The 23,393-nt window shown below is 43.1% G+C and overlaps 1 protein-coding gene and 1 long non-coding RNA gene across 3 annotated transcripts in view; both read right to left on the bottom strand.

Annotated features, from left to right (window-relative positions):
* LOC115366652 (uncharacterized) overlaps window positions 1-22,216 on the bottom strand; it is a 32,323-nt gene extending 10,107 nt beyond the window's left edge. Inside the window, exons 1-2 of one of the 2 annotated variants that reach the window (XR_003928851.1) lie at window positions 22,088-22,216; window positions 21,625-21,769 (exon numbers count right to left, since the gene is read on the bottom strand). This is a non-coding gene — a long non-coding RNA (uncharacterized LOC115366652). Of the gene's footprint in view, window positions 1-4,891; window positions 5,021-21,624; window positions 21,770-22,087 lie in introns of those variants that run through there. The other variant, XR_003928850.1, reaches the window with a different exon arrangement.
* LOC115366638 (tripartite motif-containing protein 16-like) lies at window positions 8,131-10,065 on the bottom strand. Its single transcript, XM_030062183.1, has one exon. It carries the CDS (start codon window positions 9,875-9,877, stop codon window positions 8,207-8,209), a length of 1,671 nt encoding a protein of 556 aa, XP_029918043.1. The 5' UTR covers window positions 9,878-10,065; the 3' UTR covers window positions 8,131-8,206.
* Window positions 22,217-23,393: the final 1,177 nt, after the last annotated feature.

The following is a 23,393-nucleotide window of genomic DNA, read 5'->3' as shown; positions in this document are numbered from 1 at the left end:
ACATAAATGTGTATCATTTCCTGATATCGAGGCTCACTCTGACTGAGATCCTGCGGGAGCTCTGTCACACTGAGACCAGCGCTGCCTTGCTTTATATGTGACCATAATAAATGTTGCATCAGAAAATGGAAGACTGACTCCGGTCTGTTCTTGAGCTTTCAACAAAAGAATCGGGAGCTAACAGCTCTGTGTGCAGAGCTGTGCGGCACCAGACTACAGTCCTACCGTGATCTCATGAAAAAAGCCCAATCATGGAGAGAGATAGCCAACAACTTGAGAATACCAGGTGTGTTTAAATATACAAGGAATACAAGGAAGTTTGTTCGTCATTATACAACAGGTTGTATAATGAAATTAAAATGTGGTTCCCTCTTAATTGATTCATTAAACATGGCATTTCTCATCATCAGCACATTTGTGTAGTCTACAAGGTCAATATGGTTCTCCTGGGTAGCAGCATCTTTGAACATCTGCCAGCCTGTGCATTCAAAACAGTCCTGTAGAGCCGCTGTAGCTTCATCTGTCCACACTTTAACTGTTTTTACAGTTGGTTTGACCCTTTTTGTCAGCTGGATGTAGGTAGGCAGGAGAAGCAGGGAGATGTGGTCTGACTGGCCAAAATGAGGACGAGAGAGGGCTCGGTAGCTGCCAGGAACATTGGTGTAGACATGGTCCAGTGTGTTGTTTCCTCTGGTGGGGATGTGGATGTGCTGGTGGAATCTTGGCAGAACAGTTCTGAGGTCTGTTTGATTAAAATCCCCAGTAAAAATAATAACTGCATCTGGCTGTTTTGCCATTTGACTGCTGATGACCTCATACAATTCCTGGAGTGCATTTTTCGAATTTGTATCCGGTGGAATGTAAACAGCAGCAACAAACACACTGGTGAATTCTCAAGGCAGGTAAAATACTGAAAAACCAGCAGAGATATATGATGTTTGTGCTTTCTACTATAGGCGAGATTTTTTTTTCTGCTGCTCTGCGCCCGTCTGCGCTGTAACCGCAGAGCGCGGCCCAAACCGCGCGCTATGTGAAAGCCCCTTAAATGAATAATGAATAATTGCAACGTTACAGTCAGTGCATATCACTGTCCACATTTTGCGAATGAAGCCTGTTTATTTTATAATGTTCCTAGGGAGTGTGATATGGCCTCATTTCAGTATTAACCTCTGAGCAAGCTGCCCGTTCTGTTGACATTTTGGGAATAAAGCCTCAATGTGTGTGCCTCAATCAGTAAGGGATTGTGTCCCTTATTTGTCTGCGTGGAAGTTGGCAACCCTACATCATACCTAACTTTGTGTTGTCACACTTTCTTGTCGTAATATGTAGTTGCTAGCATGTTGTAAATAGTACCACTGTATTCCTCATCCTTGAAAATGTAGGATTAGCCAACAGGATCAAGATCCTGCGATGGCCCTATAGCCAAAAACGATCCTGTTATGGTTTGGTGTTTTCTGTGTTTTTGTACTTTGGTTGGACACTTGTTTTTCTGTTCCTGTGGTCTCTTGTCCTGTTCCCATTAGTATTTTCACCTGTGTCTGGTTAGTCTGGTTTGCCCCTCCCAGTGCCACACCTGTCCTGTGTCTGGCAATTATCCCTGATTGTTGTGATCCCTCCCAGTGTTTCCCTCAGCCTATCCTCTGTGTTCTCCTGTCTTGTGCTCCAGCCCCTTCCCCAGGTGTGTCTTGTTAGCTATCTAGTTCTTGTGTATTTAAGTCCTGTTTTGAGTTCTGTTCCTTGTCCAGTTATTGTCTTTGCTGTCACGTGTTCCCTGCGTTTCCTGAGAGTTTATTAAATATTTTTTGTTGTATTCTGAGCTTCGTGCCTCCTGGCTCCTGCATTTGGGTCCTCCACCAACCTCCGGCGTGACAGATCCTTAAGGCATGCTCTAACAGGGTGCCAAATTTCATGCTTGTACCGTAAAGTGCACGATGTTTCGCATAGCCGCCGGACTATCTGGAACAGTTGCCACAATAAGCCATGTTATTAAGTTTTCTGACATCTGGTCATCTATGGAAAATGGATATGAATTTGCATATTTACTTATATTATTTACATAGTCACATAATTGATATGTATTGATGCAAAGCAATATGATATGGATGTTGATTGACGGTGCATCTGTCCATAGATACTAGTGAAGGCTGGAGTGAAAAAAAAAACAAAACAAAACAAAAAACAGCAAAATCAATTTGTAAATGCTGTAATAATGCAATCAAAATATTGTTGAGCTATCTGTATACAAGTGCAACATTTTGAAGGACAATACACCGTCACAAGTGACAAGTGATTAGATTATTTTAACATCTTCTGTAGCATCTATTTAATAATCATGACTATGTATGTGCTTTCAAACAGTAATGTGGCGTGCTGCAGTGTCATGTCTGTCCTCATGACCACTGATTGTGCACCAAACAGAAAGACAGCGGGCAGGTGAAGCGCACCTTGTAGTCTTGGCAACGTCTTCCGCCAGGCTGCTCAGCATTCACACAGGCAAACCCATGAGTGGCATCATACCTGCAAAACACAAGAGGCAATCTGTTTAACACAGGAAGGGCCGAGAACCCCCATCACTGGGCAATGAGATTTAAAAATTAAACATCCTTGTAGACTGGAAATTCAACGTCCCATTCTTTCATAAATGTTTCTAAATATTCTGTATCTAAATGATGGCATTTTTTAGAATTCGAGGGGAAAAGTTGATGTGTAGCCATCATCCCACTGAACATTGTGCTGAAGCTGCAGACACAGTATTCACTTAGTCTGTTAATCTATCAACAGTGTGGGGGTTTCATGTCTGTCCTGTGGCTTACACTTGGAGGATGTCACCGGTCTTTAACGCAGGAGTACCAGACACAGTCATGGCTTCGATCGCCACAGGCTGGGAGCAGACCTCATTGGGAAATACCATCTCCAGCTGGAGGAGGGTCTCATAGTCCCCCTGCCCAGTGGGATTGTCGAAGTCAAACCAACGAGTCCTGCAACCTGCCAATGAAAAACAGCAAAAATCAGAGTCAGTCCCTCAGGACAGAAAGGGGGTCAGCAACCATCCATTTTTAGGAAACAATCTTATTGCTTTTCAAAATGCGTCTTTGTCAAAAACTTGTCCAATGTGGCTGGGCATCCTTTTGTACTGATTAGGTTATCAGCAACAAGTGCAGAGCGCTGGCCAAAATTCAGTTAATTTTCTATAATGCAACAAGAAAAAAGAGACAATAGAGGAAGAAAAGAATACATAGAAAATAGGAAAACTATAAAAACCATCCTGAGATATTGAAATTGATAGTTGGAATTTGGTGCACCATGGCACCACCAAGAAAATAACTGAATTATTACATTTAAATTCTAGCTTTCTCTGTATATTTTCGAAGTTATTAATGTTTGTGCAGTGAAATGGTAAAATGCAGTGGCGGTTGCAGCCCTATAGGCGAAATTACCAGCTTGCGCCCTTCCATGTTACTACTCCTACCACGGTACCAGTCGGCCGCGGCACCGGCCGCTCACCTGTCAGATCTGGCAGACCTGACAGTACCGACCGGTGCTGCGGCCGGCCCGCCTTATGCAGGCCGGTGGCTTTTTTATTCAAACAAGATTTTGTCCATATAAAAAGTAGCCCATTTTTCCAAAAAAGGGGTCTTGAAAAAGAGGGGTCATCTTAAAATCAGGGTCGTCTTTATGCGGGTCAATATAGTAGGAGAAAACTGACGTTTTTTTTTTTTTTTCTTTTTTTTTTTGAGGGAGCTCGTGCACCCCCAAGTAGCCTAGATTGCGCCCTGGGCGGTTCCCCACATTGCCCATGGCAAAAACCGTCCCTGGTAAAATGTGTAGGTACGGTTAATGAAAACTTGATACCATGGACAGTGCTTTTGATTGAAGTGGGTGTGTGTATAACCTATTGTAGGTGTTGCATTGTGAGTGGTGCTGAAACGCAGCGGAGGAGATGGTTAGAGACAGAACATGTCACTCGGTTACTGCTGTTAAGCCTGCTGGTTTTGCTTATGGACTTCCAAAGGGTGATTCTTGGTTTTTGTTTTAATTATAGTTTTGTTTACTGCATACGATTTGTCCTACAACTCCTACAAAGCCTGGCATCTGCTGTTTTCCTTATTTGACTTTAATGTAGGCTGTCTGTTGGCGTTGTTGTCTGTCAGTGTAATATGAATAGTAGTAGACATTGTTTTTAAGTTGAAAAGCACGCATTTAATGCTGATTGCTGGATTGGTGTGTGACTGATGTGCACTCTGGCTCGGAAGTTCTGTTAAGTTATTGTTTATGCTCTTGTGTAGCCCGGGTTGTCTCCCATGTTGCTGACACAATTCACTTGTATATTAAACACGAAAAACGCTGTTGTTTTGTGAATCAATAGCGGCATTGGTAAAAACATATCTGAAACTTACTTTTGAATCCCACGTGTCTGGCTTTTGCGCAACTAAAGGCTACCATATGATACATCCATCAGCCCCATCACTGAATGATTCAGCCCCACTACAGCACCAGCAAGAAAAAATCTCTGCTGCCGCCACTGACACACACACACACACACAAACACAGGCTCCCTTTCTGAAACGTTAACGTTAGCTCCAGCTGTAGTGTCCCCCGAAATATGATCAAAAGAGCCGGCTTTGTAACACAGAGAAGGCGACTTTATGAACGGGAAAGTGAAAAAAACATAGTGATACGTATCTTTGCGCATTTTTAAGAGGTTATAGGGAAATTCGGGACCTTTTCTAGTGGGTATACGGAGTATACCTGCGTATCACGTAGACTACACCACTGCCTGGATGAACAACATAGTAATGTTACAACTCACAGTGAATGTAACACTTTATTTTGTTGATTTATATGGACAGACTAATTCATTTTCTTCATGACCTGTCTTTATGTTGTGTACCTGTTTGAAGTTGGACTTGAAGATCTTTCCATGGTGAGTGCAGGACGACACAAACACTGGGAGGCAAGCTGGCGAGCCAAACCCATGGACTACGTTTGTAGACACCCTGCTACATCATGCCAGTGAGAGGATTCACTGCTGCCAGATGGACTGTTGGTAAACTCACTGCCAGAGCGGTAGTTCCCTTCAGCTGAACTGATTCAGCAACACAACTCTGAACTGAACTGGATTGGAAATGGAACTGGATTTTGAATAGAATTCAAACCCATTTTGAAACCATAACTCAAACTGAAAAACACCTTGAACTGAATTTAAAATGAAGTGTTAACAATATTGTACTTTTCATAAATGTCAAGGTTGCAGTATATGGATAAAAGTTTTGGGCCACAACTCTTAATCATTGAATTTGGGTGTTTCAGTCCCATTGCCACAGGTGCATAAAATCAGGCACCTATCCGTGGAGTCTGCCTTACAAACATTTGTGAAAGAATGGGCCGTTCTAAAGAGCTCACTGAGTTCGAGCGTGGTACTGTGATAGGATGCCACCGCTGCAACAAGTCAGTTCGTGAAATTTCTTCCCTCCTTGATATTCCACGATCAACTGTAGGTGCCATTATTGCAAAGTGGAAGAATTTAGGAACCACAGCAACTCAGCCACGAAGTGGCAGACCACGTAAAATTACAGAGCGGGGTCGCCGAGTGCTGAGGGACATAGTGCGTAAAAGAGGCCGACGCTCTGCTGACTCAATAACTGCTGAGTTTCAAACCTCCTCTGGCATCAACATCAGCACAAAAACTGTGCGCCGGGAGCTTCATGGCATAGGTTTCCATGGCCAAGCAGCCGCATGTAAGCTTCACATCACCAAGGACAACGCCAAGCGTCGGATGGAGTGGTGTAAAGCACACCGCCACTGGACTGTGGAGCAGTGGAAACGTGTTCTTTGGAGTGACGAATCATGCTCTATCTGGCGGTCTGATGGACAGGTTGGGGTTTGGCGAATGCCAGGAAAACGTTACCTACCTGACTGTATTGTGCCGACTGTAAAGTTTGGTGGAAGAGGGATAATGCTATGGGGCTGTTTTTCTGGGGTTGGCGTAGGCCCCTTAGTTCCAGTGAAGGGAAATCTTAATGCTTCAGCTTACAGGGACATTTTGGTTGATTCTATGCTTCCAACTTTGTGGGAACAGTTTGGGGAAGGCCCTTTTCTGTTCCAGCATGACTGTGCCCCAGTACACACAGCAAGCTCCATAAAGACATGGTTGGGTGAGTTTGGTGTGGAAGAACTTGACTGGCCCGCACAGAGCCCCGACCTCAACCCCATCGAAAACCTTTGGGATGAACTAGAACGGAGACTGCGAGCCAGGCCCTCTTGTCCAGCATCAGTGTCTGACCTCACAAAAGCTCTTCTGGATGAATGGGCAAAAATGCCCTCAGACACACTCCAAAATCTGGTAGAAAGCCTTCCCAAAAGAGTGGAAGCTGTTATAGCTGCAAAGGGTGGACCAACTCCGTATTAATGCCTATGGATTTAGCATGGGATGTCATGAAAGCTCCAGTGGGTGTAATGTTTAGGTGGTCCATTACTTCTGTCCATACAGTGTATCTGGTCTATGGTCTATTTTCATACACTCATACACTCCCACCCCACTCGACCCTAGAACTGGTCCAGTAGTTCAGTTATTGTATCAGTCTATACAAGTGTTACATGTGTTTAATTTGCAATGTTATTCACACTGGAGCAATAAAGACCTGTATTATGAATACTATTAATGCTCCCTTTTCTAAACATACCCTAAATTCAGGGGGTAAAATACATTGTGGATTTTATGTTAACATCCATAACCAGCTTATCTACAAGGACATTTTTGGGGGATCATCCCAGTCTTCTGAGAAAATGTTGGCATGGTATGTTTCTGCAAACCAAGGACATGTTGAAGTGTTTGTTTTCTCAATTTGGTCACATAGTGTAAAGCAAGCGCCAAACAGCATGTTAGGAGACAGGTGGGGTGGTGGGTGGGTCAGTCAACTGGACTGTCCCTCCACTGGGGTTCAATTCCCATGTCAAGCAAGAACTGACTATATTCCCATATTAACTAATGTTTAACATTAACCGTGACCTCTTCCTAACCATGATGATGAGCAGGGCCGGCTCTAGCCATGCTGGTGCCCTAGGCGAAATTACTGCCTGGCGCCCCCCATCCTGCCACCCTGCCACTGGATTTCAAAGTGGCCCTTAAATTTCAATAAATTCCCCAAATTTCTGGTTTCATAACAGAAGAAAAATGGGAATGGCGTCCACAATCACAGGTGAAGAAAACGCAGTTCAGTTCTGAGCTAAAAGTGTCGATCAAAGCTGGTTTCATTTCATCCCAGACACAGTAAAATGTCATAAATAACTTTTGAATGCAGGTATTTCTCCCTCCTGTCACTTTGTCTTTTCTACTGTTCATGGAGGGCATTACAGCACTTCTTTGTGTTTTAGCAGGTAAACCAGTCAAGACAAACTGTCCTGTTATTGTGAGATTCTCTTCAGGTGGTTGATGGACTTTTTGGAACGAGAACAGAAGAAACACTGTTGATTCTTGGAAAGATTTTTTATTCATTTTCATAAACATTCACTTGGTTGACACACGTAATCAGTAAAATCTCATAACAGGCGTCTCTATCTCAGCATTCTCGTGATTCTCACCCTCGACCGCATGAATCATTTTCCCCTGACAAAAGGAGAAGAAACATTTGATTTGCAGTGCATTAAAAAAAATTATAGTTACAAAGTACTGGAAACAAAATCAACAAACACACTTCTGACTCCATTAAGCAGTAATACAGGAAGAGCAAAAACATGTTACAGTAAATATTGAGTGAAGTTAAGAATCATAAAGAGCCTCTTCAACAGTTTAATCAGTGATATTTTTTTACATTTCCCTGTGAAGTGCAGTTCATTTGGCTTCTCTCTACTGTCAACTGATGGAGTTCAACCTATCCAAGGACCAAGAACAAAATCTGCCACAGGTGACGTCTGGGAAGTGCAGGACTGAGAAACCACAGCAATGAGCTTTTAGCAGCAAAATAACAATGCAACAGAATATTTGATATATGTGGAGTTCTTGAGTAAAAAAGAAAAAAAGACACATCTGTTGTATTTCAACTGATGTTGTTACACTGAGACCCGGAAAGAGAGTCATAATCCCGCCCACACGGTTTGAGTGACAGGTGACCTGTGGCCAGTGCAGTGCAGAAACACAACAGAAACAAGCGCTTACCAACACAGATGTTATAGAAATAGACGACAGGACTGCTTTAATCACTCCTGTCTACTTGAGCTCACAAAACTCTGCAGTGGCTCCGTTATTGTAAAGCCGCAGTCCAGCATGGAGAGGCCGAGTGAACGTGGTCTGGACTCTGTGGAGGAGAGTCATGGTTTCAGAGACACTGTAGAAGGACAGAATACCTGCTCTGTGATCCAGGTACACTCCCACTGTGGAGGACACAGGGAGCAGGATTTTAGTTTGGATATTGTTGTGTATGAAGCCACGGTTCATGTTGTAACAATACAATGACCAAGATTTGTCATTGTGTCCAAATAGACATGCAAACCCGCCCCCTGTTCTGCTGATATCCTGATATGAGACTGCCATATCAACTTCCCCCTTCCACTTCACCTCCCAGTAACAACGTCCAGTCAGACTCTCTCTGCTAAGGACCTGCTTCCATCCAGTAAATCTGTCTGGGTGACTGGGATATGACTGTTCTTCTGTCATTAATGTTGCTTTTCTGTTCCTCTCAGATAATGACAGACGTGTGAATGCTGTGTTTGGATCCAGTGTGATGTGACATGAATATTGTAAGAACTCAGCTCTGGTCTTGGGCTTCGGTTGTGGCAGTAAAACATTCACTCGAGTCGCTGTCAGTGAGATCTTGGACCATTCCTCACTAAGAAGCTCCTGTAGTTTGTCTCTCAGCTTGGACACAGCTGCAGTCACATCCTTAAAGTAGCTCAGAGGACGGATGTTGATGCTGGGTGAGTCTGTAGATTCACTGAGACATGAGAGCGAGGGGTAATTCTGTAGGAAATGGATGTGATCCTGTGTGTGAGAGAGCTGCTCCAGCTCAGCGTCTTTCCTCCTCAGCTCAGCGATCTCTTGCTTCAGCTTCTCCAGAAGTTCTTCAGCCCGACTCACTTCCTCTTTCTGCTGGGATCTGATCTGCTTCTTCACATCAGACCTTCTTTTCTCAACCAAACGGATCAGCTCAGTGAAGATCTTCTCACTGTCGTCCACTGCTTTATCAGCAGAGCGATTGATGGCTTCCACCTCCCGCTGAAGCACCTTCACGTCTTTCTCTGTGTCCTGGATTCTCTGCTGGATTTTTTGCCAACTCACCCCGAGCTCTTTCTGCCTCTCTTTCCTTTCTGCTGCAGCTGAGACTTTGCAGTGGCCTTTATGTTCATCCATGGAGCAGAGATAACAGATACACTGCTGATCAGTGAGGCAGAAAATCTTCATCACCTCATCGTGACGAGAGCAGATGTTCTCCTGAAGCTTCACGGTGGCTTCCACCAGCTTGTGCTTCTTAAATGGAGCTGCATCGTAGTGAGGCTGGAGGTGCTGCTCACAGTAAGAGGCCAGACACTCCAGACAGGACTTGAGGGCCTTCAGTTTCCTCCCAGAGCAGAAATCACAGGCCACATCTCCAGGTCCAGCGTAGCAGAGATCAGGAGGAGCAGCTTGGAGTCCCATCTTCTTCATTTCCTCCACTATGTCTGCTAACATAGTGTTTTTCATCAGGACAGGCCTCGGTGTGAAGGTTCTTCTGCACTGCGGGCAGCTGTAGATTTCCTTGTACTCCTCTCCATCCCAGCAGTCTTTAATACAGCTCATGCAGTAGCTGTGTCCACAGTGAATAGTCACCGGATCCTTCAGCAGATCCAGACAGATGGAACAGCAAAACTTCGCCGAGTCCGGCTGAATTCCTCGCTGAGCCATTTCCCCTCTCAGTCACAGTGAACGTCTGCTAGTTTCACTTCCTATCAACAGATAAGAGTTGTGCTCCAATTCAAAGCAAACATCAGCTTTTCCTCACAGTCACTCACTGATCTGCTGTAAACGGGCTTGTCGGCTCTTGTCCTTCACACTGTGTTGTTTCCACTCGTCTTTAAACTGTCAGAGGTGAGAAGCAGGAAATATCTGGGCAGAATAGAACTCGTAACGTTTGAGATCAGACAGAAGCGGAAAGGGTTCAACTGCTGATTGACTCCAGGAAGAGGAGCGCTCTTAAAGAGGCAGTGTGTGTTTAGCTCTTATTTACAACATGAAGTGAAGTTGATGACAAAAATAATTAAACTGTTACGTCTCATTTTCATCTTCAACCAATAGCTAATATTATCTCCAGTTATATTATGACCCTCCTGTCAGTGACAACTCAGTCAACACAACAGATCCAACAGATCCAGTCTTAAAAATGTAGATCCGGGGCCTATTTCACGAAACCTAGATTAGGCTTTAAACCTGGATTTAGCAGCTATCCTGGCTTAATCTAGCCAGGATTAGGGATTAATGGGTTTCATGAAAAGTGGATTATCTTGCAAGATTAACCTGGCCAGTAAACCTGGCTATAATTAGCATTAACTTGGTTTCATGAAATTAATCCCACTTTAGTTACCATGGAAACTTAGCCTAAGCCTTAGCCTGCTCCAGACCAGGCTAGAAGTCAAGCTTAAATTAATCCAGTGCCCTGTTGTTCAACTTTGTGAAATTACTATTAGTCAATGACTCCAATCGTAAACCAATGACTTTGTTAATTCAACACCTGTTAGTATATGGACTAATTTCAAATTATGCTACATTCAAATAAAATGAAAATAAATGCATGAAGATATAATCAGTTTAATTATAATACTCTAATAGTGTGTGACCATGAATCATAATTGTTTCACAATGGCTCATGTGATATAATCACTGTCACTCTCGGTCTCTCATAATTATGGAAGAACACATTTAATTGGTAATGCCATACAATCGTGACATTGCACGGCACTGCAGATAGATAGAGTGATAGATGGAGCGCATATAGGCCTAATAGGCCTATAGCATTGGAGATTAGTAGGTTGACAACTGCTTAGCCCAGGGACGGTTTTTGCCAAAAAAAAAAAAAAAAAGAAAAGAAAGAAAGAAAGAAAGAAAAAGAAAAAGTGCGTCCTCAAAAAAAAAAAAAAAAAAATCACTAGTTTTCTAGACTAGCCTACCATATTGACCCGCATAAAAGACGACCCTGATTTTAAGACGACCCCTCTTTTTCAAGACCCTTTTTTGGAAAAAAGGCTACTTTTTATATAGACAAAATCTTGTCTGAATAAAAAAAGCCACCGGTCGGCATGAGGCCAGCCGGCCGTAGCACTGGCCGGTACCGCAACCACCCAGTCAGGTCTGCCGGATCTGACAGGTGAGCGGCCGGTGCCATGGCAGGCCCGCCTGGTGCCGCGGCCGACTGGCGCCGCGGTAGGAGTAGTAACATGGAAGGGCGGAAGCCAGTAATTTTGCCTAGGGTGGCAACATAGGCAGAACCGCCACTGGCTTAACCTATATATTTATGGACTAAATAATAATAATAATATAAATAATAGGGGAGACTGGGGACAGTTGCAACAGGGGACGGTTGCAACAAGCCTTATTTCTCCAATCAGAAACATGCTAGAGTGATGAAACTCACGCTGCACATGCCCAGTTAGACCCTCTGCCCACCAAGAAGAGAGGCCATATTGAGCATCTGGTCCTGCTTCTATCAAGACAAGTTGTTTTAAAGGTATGAAAGTAGCTTTTTTCATGAGCTGTATTTTTGTCATACTGTCCTGGTCTTTTGTATGAATTAATCCAAACCTACCTAGTTTGAATCACTGTTTTGTTGACTATTCAGTGACACTGTTTACATGTGTCAATGTCACTGTGGCTAGTTAGCACATGGTGTTTTGTCATGACTGATACCATGGGGACAGTTGCAACAGTTGCGACTGTCCCCATGCTAATATCAAAACAGACCACACAACAGTATTTTTGAAGATTTTTAGCTCAAAATAGGCACAATTAATATATTTCATTGCTCATGATGAACAGAACAGGCAATCATAATTTTCCTGTTTTTCCTGTGAAAACAATCATATAAACTTGTCATATAGTGAATAAATCATCTAAATATAGAATTTGCAACAAATGCAGATTTGTTGGGGAGAGGCGAGTGTTGCTCTCCTATTTTTTTTAAACATTTGTGTGCCTTTAACAAAACTTAAAAATGAAAGTTTATATTCACTGGTTTTAAAACAATGTGAATTTTGTTCACTAAAACTGTTCACTGTTTGTTCACATGTTTAATAAATGTTTTTTGTACTGCAAATTATTGCATTCTTTTTGTCCCAAACTGAAATATTGAGTTTTTATAGCTTCGGTAACATCTGCACATTGACTCAAGGAAGGCCTATGTTTTACACAAAACAAAACTTATTAAATACTTTGATATTGTATACTGTGCTTATTTAGACAAAAAGCAGAAGATAATTGGTGAAATTTTATGATTTTTTAATATGTTGCAACCGTCCCTGATCCGTGTTGCAACTGTCCCCGGGTTTGGGGTCAGTTGCAACGTCTGAATTCCTTTATTCAAATAAATATTGTGATTGATATGTTATATGTAGCCATCTTTAAATGGTATGGGTATATAGCAGACATATGTAGGTTTAATATGTAAAGACTTGGTGTGCCTAGTCCAAATAGTCTCTGAGTAACTGAGAGTAAAGTAAAAAGTGTTGCAACTGTCCTCAGTCTCCCCTATATGTAGCCTATTTTTGGACGATTTACGCATTAAGTTTGTCGGCAACACTTTGCCACGCTTTCTCCCTTGCTTTAATTATAACGCTTGTATTGCCTTTACGGTTAATAACCTCCTTTACTTCCTCATATGCTTGTATTAGGCGCTGAGTCTCGTCCAGACTGAATGACGCAGCCCTCTGCTTCGCTTCCATGATTGGTCACGTTCAAGGAATCTACGATCGACTGGCATGGTCTTTGGAAGGAAGACGTGATCGCGCACAAGCCTGGCTTTCACAATCCGGACTCGCTAAAGTCGCTCCTTCTCAGCCTGACTTGGCTTTAGTGGAACGGAATAAACCAGGCTGTGCGGGGCAGGCTTTAGCAAACCTGGATTTGGCTTATATCCTGGCTTATTTAATCCACCCTTTGTGAAATAGACCCCTGGTTTATTGCACAGTGTTTACTCTGCAAAATAACAAGAAAAATAGAAAATATTTTGTAAGAAAGGTAGTAAAAAAAAAAAAAAAGTCTAGAGTGACATAAAGAGACTTGTGGAAGTGAAACAAAACTCCATTCATGCTGCAACACTCCAACTTCCTCCTAAAACTGCCTCATAAAAAGCTTCAAAGTTAGAAAAAATGTTTGTTCTCCTAAACTACCAAGTCACATATATACCCAGTGTTGGGCAAGCTACTTGGAAAATGTAGTGAGCTGAGCTGTACACTGTTACTGTTACTGTACATTACATGAAGCTTCACTCCACTGAAGCTCCCCACCAGAGAAATGCAGCAAGCTGAGCTACAATACAGTGACTAAATGTAGCTCAACTACATGCATAAATTATTACAAACAATAGAAGGAAAACGAAATGCGTGCACTCAAAAGTTAAGCATATACCTATTTAGCTTTTTTATGCCTATATTGAACAGATTATGTCTTATATTAAACAGCTGAGATGGAAATAATTTGATTAGGATTAATTTACTGACTGCAGATATATGTGTGTTGGACCTGCAGGGTCTAAACTGCTGCTCATGTGTTTCCATTTGTTACAATTTTTGTCTCTTCCTTTGGATTAAATCCTTGAGGTCAGCTGTTGGTTTCCCAGTTAATGGTATGTTTTTTCCCCTCAAATATCAAGTTAGAAAGTCTTTTCATGGGAAATCTCCACCTTCGCTGCTAGCCAAAGCACTGTGCACCGGTGACAACAGCATCGCGAGACCTTGTGGGGGGTTCAGGGCCTGTCGGGATTCCCGACTTTCCCTACTTGGGAAGCCAACCCACAGAGGCAGAGAAGCGCTGTGCCTAAATGATGCCCATTGAAAACAGTGGGAGAATAGACTACGTATGTGCATTGTTTTCTTATTCTCCGGTTCGGACATGTTTGCAGAAGCACAGTCAGTTCAAACAGGAAACACAACACACAGCAATGAAACACTATAACTGGCTAATGTACAGTACACTGTATGTATTTGAATTGCAGCAGAGAAATTCCCCCGTCTTTTAGGTCAGGCTGCAAAATGGTCACAACAACATGAGATGTGTATTTGTGTGTGATAGGCCCTTTCAGTTGGTTAAGGCAGAGCCTGCCAGGGTGCATTCAGGGCATGGCTGGCACTCATGACCAACAATTTCCTGCTTCACAACTAGAGTGACTGACTAACACCAAGCAGGTTGCTAGTTTGAGTCCTGACATTAGCTGGAGGGCTGACATCCTGACATCTGGCCATGGAGTGGTGGCTGGAATTAGGAATAGTTCACAGTCAAAGTGCCTGATGATGTGCATTCACAGCCTCCCATGTGAATGGGACAGACAGCTTTGGATTTGGATGAGCTCCTGGATGATTTATGCTTGCTGCAGACAACAGAAGAGAAGAGCAGGGCCAATGACCTTAGGGACCCTCCCTTTTCTGAGACAGGGAGAGCAGCTCATGGACAGCTGGGAATGAAAGAGAGCATGTGAGAGAGGATAATGTGTTCATGCCAGACAGAGAGCTAGAGGAACAATGTGTAACGGTTTTTACTGTACCATTACATGTTTTGTTCGCTCTGCATTTAAATTTATAGGTGATGAAAGTGTGATCTAATTATACTAGAAGAGCTTCTTGAATTAAGAGAGAGGCAGAGAAATATGAGAGAGCATGCAAAGAGATAGCAAAACCACAGTTTGTTCCTGAGTATTTCTTCATTTCCTCACCATGACGGGGGGCAGTGCACAGGAAACCACCATGCCTTGCAGCTCTACTTTACTTTTTGAGGATGTACATTTATATAGACTCAAGTCATGAATTACATTATATTTCAGTAAAACATACTTTTCTGCAAATACTCCACAAGCTCTCTGTTGTGTTTTGTGAACTTTTTGTTGTTGTTGTTTTTTTGTTTTGTTTTGTTTTGTTTTTTTCTCATTCTGATTCAACCAACACAGAGGCAGCTGAAGTGTTCTTACATCACCGTCAGTCACCTGCCTTTACAAAAGACAAAGACATAAAGAGGTTATAGTAGATTAACTGCCACCCACCTGACCCCACTCCCACCATAAATGGTAAATATTTCAATTTGGCATGATTTTCTTCCAATGTGCATGTGTAATATGCAGAAAACTACCCTTCAGTCATAAACTGTTCAGGACCACACATACCATACTCAACACTTACACACTTGGCTAATATTTGCACATGCTTAAATGTGGTTGATAATCTCCTGAGACACATCCAGTGGTTTCATTCAGGACAGCTGCCAAGGCTGTGGCAGTTAGATCGCCCCATTGTGGACTGAAGGCCAACTACAATGTAGAGAGGCTTGAGGTTGACTATGGTCGAACTACACTCAGTTTCCACTTTCTCAGCTCCACCTGTCCAGTCTAATGCAGTTCAGGTCAACAGCTCTGCCATCAATTCTACCTTTTAAAAAAGTTTAAAGTGTTCAGTTTGTGTTGACATTGTGGAGAATGTGTACATTTAATTCTATGTTTATTATTGAGGTTGTAGTTTGCAGAGGTCTTGTACTGGACCACATTATATTCAATTTTTTTTGTCCTCCCTATTTATATACATGAGGGGGACAGAATAGTGGAAACAGCTGTCAATAATACACAGTCCAGTCCAACAGCAGCACGAACTATGAGCTCAATGCCAAACATAGAAGTGAATGTAAAGGAGTAGATTCAATTGCTTGTGTGGAGGCTATCGTCACAGAACCATTCGGTCAGGAATGTACAGCATAATCAAGAGACTAAGATCATTTAAAGTATTCATTTCTCTTAAACAGCATGAAATAGGGGGGAAACAGATACACATGGGTCATCTGAAAGAAAGCAAACAAGATTAAAACATAAATTGACCTCGTATCTCATCATTGCAAAATAAAGATAAATGTCAATGAGGTTGAGGTTACAAATTGAACTAGATTCAAGATCAAGATTCAAGATTCAAGGTTTATTCGTCACATGCATGAATGTACAGGTACAGCAGCAGTGAAATGTAATTGCAACAACTCCGGCACTGTGCAAGTAAAAAATAAAAATAAAATAAAAATAAAAATAAAAATAATAATAATAACGATAATAATAATAAAAAATAAAAGAAAATAAGATAGAAATAAAGGTAAAATAGGAAGAATATATGACATTCCTATATACAATGAACGACTATATACAAAAAGTACAAAAAGTACAAATAAGTAGAGGGTAAGTACAAATGAGTAGAAGAACTGAGTTGCAAAACCCTGAAGAAAAACACGTTCCGCCGGAGGTTCAGGGTTAGTATGAAACCGTGAGACCAAGTGACATAAACCTGATGCCCGGCACTGGGTTACAGGAGCTGTCAGACTTGATCCAGCCTTGTGGAGTCACCCCTTCCCCTCCAGTCTTTTCGTGTTGCAATCTGCCAGTAATGTAGGGTGTAGTGTAGTTGCTGCAGCTGCCGTACCAGGCAGTGATGCTCACAGAAAGCACAGACCCTACTGCGGCGGTGTAAAAGGTTTTCAGCAGCGTGGTGGAGATCTTAAATTTCCTCAGCCGCCTGAGGTGGTACAACCGCTGCCGAGCCTTCTTCACCAGGGTGGTGGTGTGTGTAGTCCATGTCAGATCCTCAGAGATGTGAACCCCAAGGTACCTGTAATTGCTTACTCTCTCCACCGGGGTCCCATAGATCCTGAGCGGTGCATAGTGGATCCTCTGCTTCTCTCGCCTGAAGTCGACCACCACCTCCTTGGTCTTGTCAACATTCAGGTCAAGGTTGTTGTCCTTACACCAAGAAGACAGCAGCTCCACCTCCTCCAGATAGGCCGTCTCGTTATTGTTGGAGATCAGGCCTACCACCACTGTGTCATCCGCGAATTTCACAATGATGTTGGATTGGTGTGTAGCTGTGCAGTCATAGGTGTACAGGGAGTATAGCAGAGGGCTCAGTACGCAGCCTTGGGGGGCACCAGTGTTGAGGGTACAGGAGCTGGAGGTGTGGGCTCCAACCTTCACCACCTGTGGTCTGCCAGTCAGGAAGCTCTGAACCCAGGAGCAGAGTGAGGAACACAGCCACAGGTCCCTGAGCTTGGTGACCAGTCTGTGGGGAACTATGGTGTTAAATGCTGAGCTGTAATCAATAAACAGCAGACGCACATAATTCCCCTTACCGGTGTCCAGGTGGGAGAGGGTGGAGTGGAGGACATGGGTGATGGCATCGTCAGTACTCCTATTGGGGCGATAGGCGAACTGAAGGGGGTCCAGGGAGTCCGGCAGTGATGAGCAGATGAAGTCTTTGATGAGTCTCTCAAAGCACTTCATCACCACGGAGGTCAGAGCTACAGGGCGGAAGTCATTTAGACCGGCTGGGTTGGTCTTTTTAGGCACAGGGATGATGGTGGACTTTTTTAGGCAGGTGGGGACGACAGAGTGGGCCAGGGACAGACTGAAGATGGTGGTGAACACCGGAGCTAGCTGGTTAGCGCAGGATTTTAGCAGCCGCCCGGCGATGCCGTCTGGGCCGGCAGCCTTCCTGCTGTTCACTCGCCTCAGAGCTCTCCTGACGTCGTGCTCCGAGAGCGAGAGTGGGCGGTCCTCCTCACCGGTCAGGCCGCCTGCCTCGATTGCGTTAGCCACAGCGCTAGCGCGAGCGCCGCCAGCCTCAAAGCGAGCGAAGAAGGTATTAAGCTCTTCCGCCAGTGAGGAGTCCACCACAGCCGGGGTGTTCACTCGTCCTGTATAGTCCGTAATCGTCCGCAGTCCTTGCCACATGCGTCTGCTGTCGCGGTCGCACAGTTGTTCCTCCACCGTATCCCTGTATCGCCTCTTAGCCGCTTTCACCGCTTTCCTGAGCGTGTAAGGCTGCCGCTTTGTACGGTGACATGTCTCCGGTGAGCACAGTCTACGCGGAGCAGTCACGACGGCGTCTGGACTCGTCCGCGCCATCTTGCAACTAAGGAAACAAACAAAACTCACCAGAGGCCTGTACCATAAAGCTGGATTAACATACTCGGGTTTTCTCTTAGTTATCTGGCTTCACATAACCAGACATCCGCACTCCGGATTTTCGGTCCCATAAAGCCGGTTATCAACTCGTTAATTACCCGGGCTTTTCCAGTCTAGATCTGTGCGCGCTCACATAAAAAGGGCGGAGTTTGCTGCATGCGACCAATCGCAGACATGGAAAAATCCACCCGAGCCGCATACTTTACAATGGAGGCGCAGACAATAATCTGAAATATATACGAGGAATATAAATCCATCATCCAGGCACAAAGCAACACAGTTGCAGCTGCCAAGAGCCGCAAGGAATGCTGGCAAAAAATCTCCGACTGTGTCAATGCGTAAATTAATGGGATTATAATCTGACTTCCCCACCATGACGGCACGAGTAGATCTGACTACAGTAACATTTGTGTGTTCAGTAAATGAATGTGTCTCCCACTCAGCCATACACTCCTGCAGAGGAACTGGCCCTCTCTCACAGTGAGGGTCGACCCTTGCTGGAGGTCTGTCCTCAGTTTGAGTTTCGTCAGAATCGTCACTTTGATTCAACTTTTTGATATTTCATTTTTTTAAAGCATCTGACGCCTCGTGTTTATTCTTCTGGTTGAAATATTATTTCACTGTCACTTAAAGACTGTAAAACATTTGGCATCAACTCTCATGTGGACTTTTCAGGGCAGACACCCTAAATACTAAATATGAGCAAACTAATGGAAACCTAAAGGAGCCCAGAGGCTGGCGTGTATTTTATCAGACTTTTATTTAACCCTCTGAAATAAATTCCCCTCATTTATTTTCAAAAATATTTTTAAAAATCACTACATCAGTCTACAAGATCAATTTTTGGTTGGACAGTGTAGAGTCATAAGTAAAAAAAAAAAAAAAAAGAATTCCTTCTCCTCTTCAAACTTGAAAAAATGTGAGAAAAACAAACAGAATTAAAATAAGAAGTCTAAGTAAAATGTATTAATTTTATAAAATAAGAAGAAGAAAGGGGAAAAAATACTCGGCATAACTTGGAAAAAACGGTGCACAAGTTGTGCACCTAGATCAGCTGGGTTATCATTAAATGGGCAGGCCATTTTCCAAGAGAATTGAATGGTCAGTGGGTGGGGCTTTTATACCTCCTGAGCTCTTATCCTGAACTTAACCTGCTCTGGAGCAGGTTAGGTGTTCAGGGTATGTTACCATGGCAACATACCCCGATAAAAAGTAAGCCACCTTTATGGTACAGAAAACCCAGGGTTAAGCCTGAAGTTTGCTTGCTAAGCCAAAATCCAGCTTTATGGTACAGGCCTCAGGTCTGCCACCCATGTGAAGGTGAAAAGAATGAGTGAGGGGAAGTGCAGTCTTAAATAGGGGAGTGAACAGGTGAACTCAATCAATGTAATTAGGTGATGGCAAAGCTAGAAACAGCTACTAAGTACAAAGGAAGTGAGACACCAAACAGGAAAATGTTAACAAAATAAGAGCTTCACAACACCTCTATTACTGTGACAAAACCTAAGCATTACAGGCAGCAGGAAAGGAAACTTGATGGCACAACAGTTGGATTGGATTGGATTAGATTATACAGGTGGACCTAATAAAGTAGCCACTGAGTGTTTATCAAACATTTCAGTACAAAGATGACAGAATTTGCTGGAAACCTCACATTAAACATGTACAAACAAAACTATCCAGAAGCATTTCACTCCTTTCCAAAGCAAAACATATCCTGAACAATAAATCACTCCATATTCTCTATAAGTCACTACTCCTACCATATCTAACTTACTGTTCAGAGATCTGGGGAAACACATACAGAACCTCTTTATATCCGCTGTGCATACTTCAAAAACGAGCTGTCAGAATCATCCATAATGTCAGTTTTTATGAACACACTAATCATCTATTTTTTCAGTCGAAAATTCTTAAACTACATGATCTGGTAGAACTAAAAATTGCATAAGTAATGTTTAAAGCATTATAAGCTTTTACCGGGACCCATACAGAAACTGTTTTCTGAAAGAGAGGGGACATGGCAACTTAAAAGTACAAAGTATAAGCACAATGAAAACGAGCTTCTGTATTTCAATTTATGGTGTAAAACTGTGGAACAGTTTAAGTGAGGGGCTAAAACAAAGCCAAGGCATAACTGAGTTTTGGAGGAAATATAAGGAGGACATATTCACAACATACAGGAACATGAATGAGTGAAAATAAATGTGTATAAATGTGTGTTGTATGTAATCTAAGACTGGGACTCCACTAGTGAACAGGTGTGTATGTGTGAATATATGTTTATATATTGATGTTAATTACACTGTGTAATTAACATAATATTGATGTTTGTTACACAGATTCTATATTTTTCTATATTTTGATACACTGATAATATAATATTGATGATAATTACTAGAGTATAATACCATATATATGTAATATATAGGAACTCAAGGGGTAGGATCACATAAGTTTTTAACTTCTTCCTACTCCCTTTTGAACGTGTGCTGGCCATCTAGCAAATAACATTGAATTTATCTTTTTTTTTTCTTCTACTATTACCCTTTTGTTGCATTGTCTGTTGTCCTTTATACAACATGTTCAAAATAAAATAGAATAAATAAATAAATAAAGGTGACACAAGCTGTGGCTGGATGTGATTGGGGGCAGATAAACAGTCACTAACTAGCATTTACAGAGCAATTGTGAGGTCAACAATAGAGTATGATTGTATAGTTTATGGAACAGCAGCAAAGACATCATTGCAAAAAGTGACAGGAAAGTATAAAGCAATATGATTATGTATAGAAGCACCACTAGAGTTAAGAAGAAAGAAACATACTCTTGCATATTGGGTCAGGCTAAAAGGAAGTGGGGAAGAAAACCTTTCAAAGAAAACACTACAGGACTGGTGGCAATATTGTAATTTCCAGGGGAATGGGTTTGGAAAGAGGTGCACCAGGTCCAGCCCTTTGGGTTTTCCCAGACGTAAAGACAAACATGAGAGGAGAAAAGAAAGGAGAAAGGATAAAATGTCACATTGTTATAGGCCTATTGGGGAAAAGCAACAGTGACAATTGTGCAGTTAAAGAAAACATTGACCATATCATACTGAATTGCAGCAGGTATGAAGCCAAAAGAGAAAGATTACATAATAAAGTCAGAGAGGTGGGCTCTGATGGGGATGCTGGGAACAGGAGGGGGTGGGGGTGGGGGGGTACTAATGACTTTCTTAAGTGGCACAAGGGTTGGTGGTTTAATTTAAGAAATATACAATGATGATACACTCTCTTGTACAGCAGGTGGCGGTATGCACTGTAAGCTGTTTGCAAGCCGCCAGTACACCGAGAGAAGAAGTTACCGCAGCCCAGCTGCGGCACAAGGAGCTGACAGCAGAGACAAAAGCAGGAGCGAAGCAGAGGAATTTGCAAGTGAAATACTTTAAAAAGAGTTTATCTGAAACCTGTGCAGCAACACGTACCTGGTCAGTAACCCACGTAGAGCTTATCTAACTGAACCACAGCGGTTTTTAGTGAGTCTGGACTCCGTTTATTGAGTCTTTGCTCGTGATGCGCTGTGCCGCTGATGTTTGCTCTGGAGTGACCGCTAGCACAGGGCTGCTGTAACTGTGTGGAGAAAGACACACACACCACCAGCTGTTCAGCAGGTGAGATGTTCGGCTTGTTAGGGAAGCCGTGTGTGAATGGACACTGTGTGAAGAGGAAACATGCTGAGTTTTGTTAAATGTAAAAACGGAGAGTGAGAGTGACGCTGCAGCCTCAGCGCCATGTTAAACCACCAGGCTGTAACGTTACGCCATAGTTTGGGGCCTGGATGAACAACATAGTAATGTTACAGCTCACAGTGAATGTAACACTTTATTTTGTTGATTTATATGGACAGACTAATTCATTTTCTTCATGACCTGTCTTTATGTTGTGTACCTGTTTGAAGTTGGACTTGAAGATCTTTCCATGGTGAGTGCAGGACGACACAAACATCGGGAGGCAAGCTGGCGAGCCAAACCCATGGACTACGTTTGTAGATACCCTGCTTCATCATGCCAGTGAGAGGATTCACTGCTGCCAGATGGACTGTTGGTAAACTCACTGCCAGAGCGGTAGTTCCCTTCAGCTGAACTGATTCAGCAACACAACTGTGAACTGAACTGGATTGGAAATGGAACTGGATTTTGAATAGAATTCAAACCCAGTTTGAAACCATAACTCAAACTGAAAAACACCTTGAACTGAATTTAAAATGAAGTGTTAACAATATTGTACATAAATGTAAAGGTTGTACTATATGGATAAAAGTTTTGGGCCACACCTCTTAATCATTGAATTTGGGTGTTTCAATCCCATTGCCACAGGTGCATAAAATCAGGCACCTATCCGTGGAGTCTGCCTTACAAACATTTGTGAAAGAATGGGCCGTTCTAAAGAGCTCACTGAGTTCGAGCGTGGTACTGTGATAGGATGCCACCGCTGCAACAAGTCAGTTCGTGAAATTTCTTCCCTCCTTGATATTCCACGATCAACTGTAGGTGCCATTATCGCAAAGTGGAAGAATTTAGGAACCACAGCAACTCAGCCACGAAGTGGCAGACCACGTAAAATTACAGAGCGGGGTCGCCGAGTGCTGAGGGATATAGTGCGTAAAAGAGGCCGACGCTCTGCTGACTCAATAACTGCTGAGTTTCAAACCTCCTCTGGCATCAACATCAGCACAAAAACTGTCCGCCGGGAGCTTCATGGCATGGGTTTCCATGGCCAAGCAGCCGCATGTAAGCTTCACATCACCAAGGACAATGCCAAGCGTCGGATGGAGTGGTGTAAAGCACACCGCCACTGGACTGTGGAGCAGTGGAAACGTGTTCTGTGGAGTGACGAGTCATGCTTCTCTATCTGGCGGTCTGATGGACAGGTTGGGGTTTGGCGAATGCCAGGAAAACGTTACCTACCTGACTGCATTGTGCCGACTGTAAAGTTTGGTGGAAGAGGGATAATGCTATGGGGCTGTTTTTCTGGGGTTGGCGTAGGCCCCTTAGTTCCAGTGAAGGGAATTCTTAACGCTTCAGCTTACAAAGACATTTTGGTCAATTCTATGCTTCCAACTTTGTGGGAACAGTTTGGGGAAGGCCCTTTTCTGTTCCAGCATGACTGTGCCCCAGTGCACACAGCAAGCTCCATAAAGACATGGTTGGGTGAGTTTGGTGTGGAAGAACTTGACTGGCCCGCACAGAGCCCC

The sequence above is a fragment of the Myripristis murdjan genome, chromosome 1 (assembly GCF_902150065.1).
Source record: "Myripristis murdjan chromosome 1, fMyrMur1.1, whole genome shotgun sequence".
Taxonomy (NCBI): Eukaryota; Metazoa; Chordata; class Actinopteri; order Holocentriformes; family Holocentridae; genus Myripristis; species Myripristis murdjan.
This window is presented reverse-complemented; position numbering and strand designations above follow the sequence as displayed.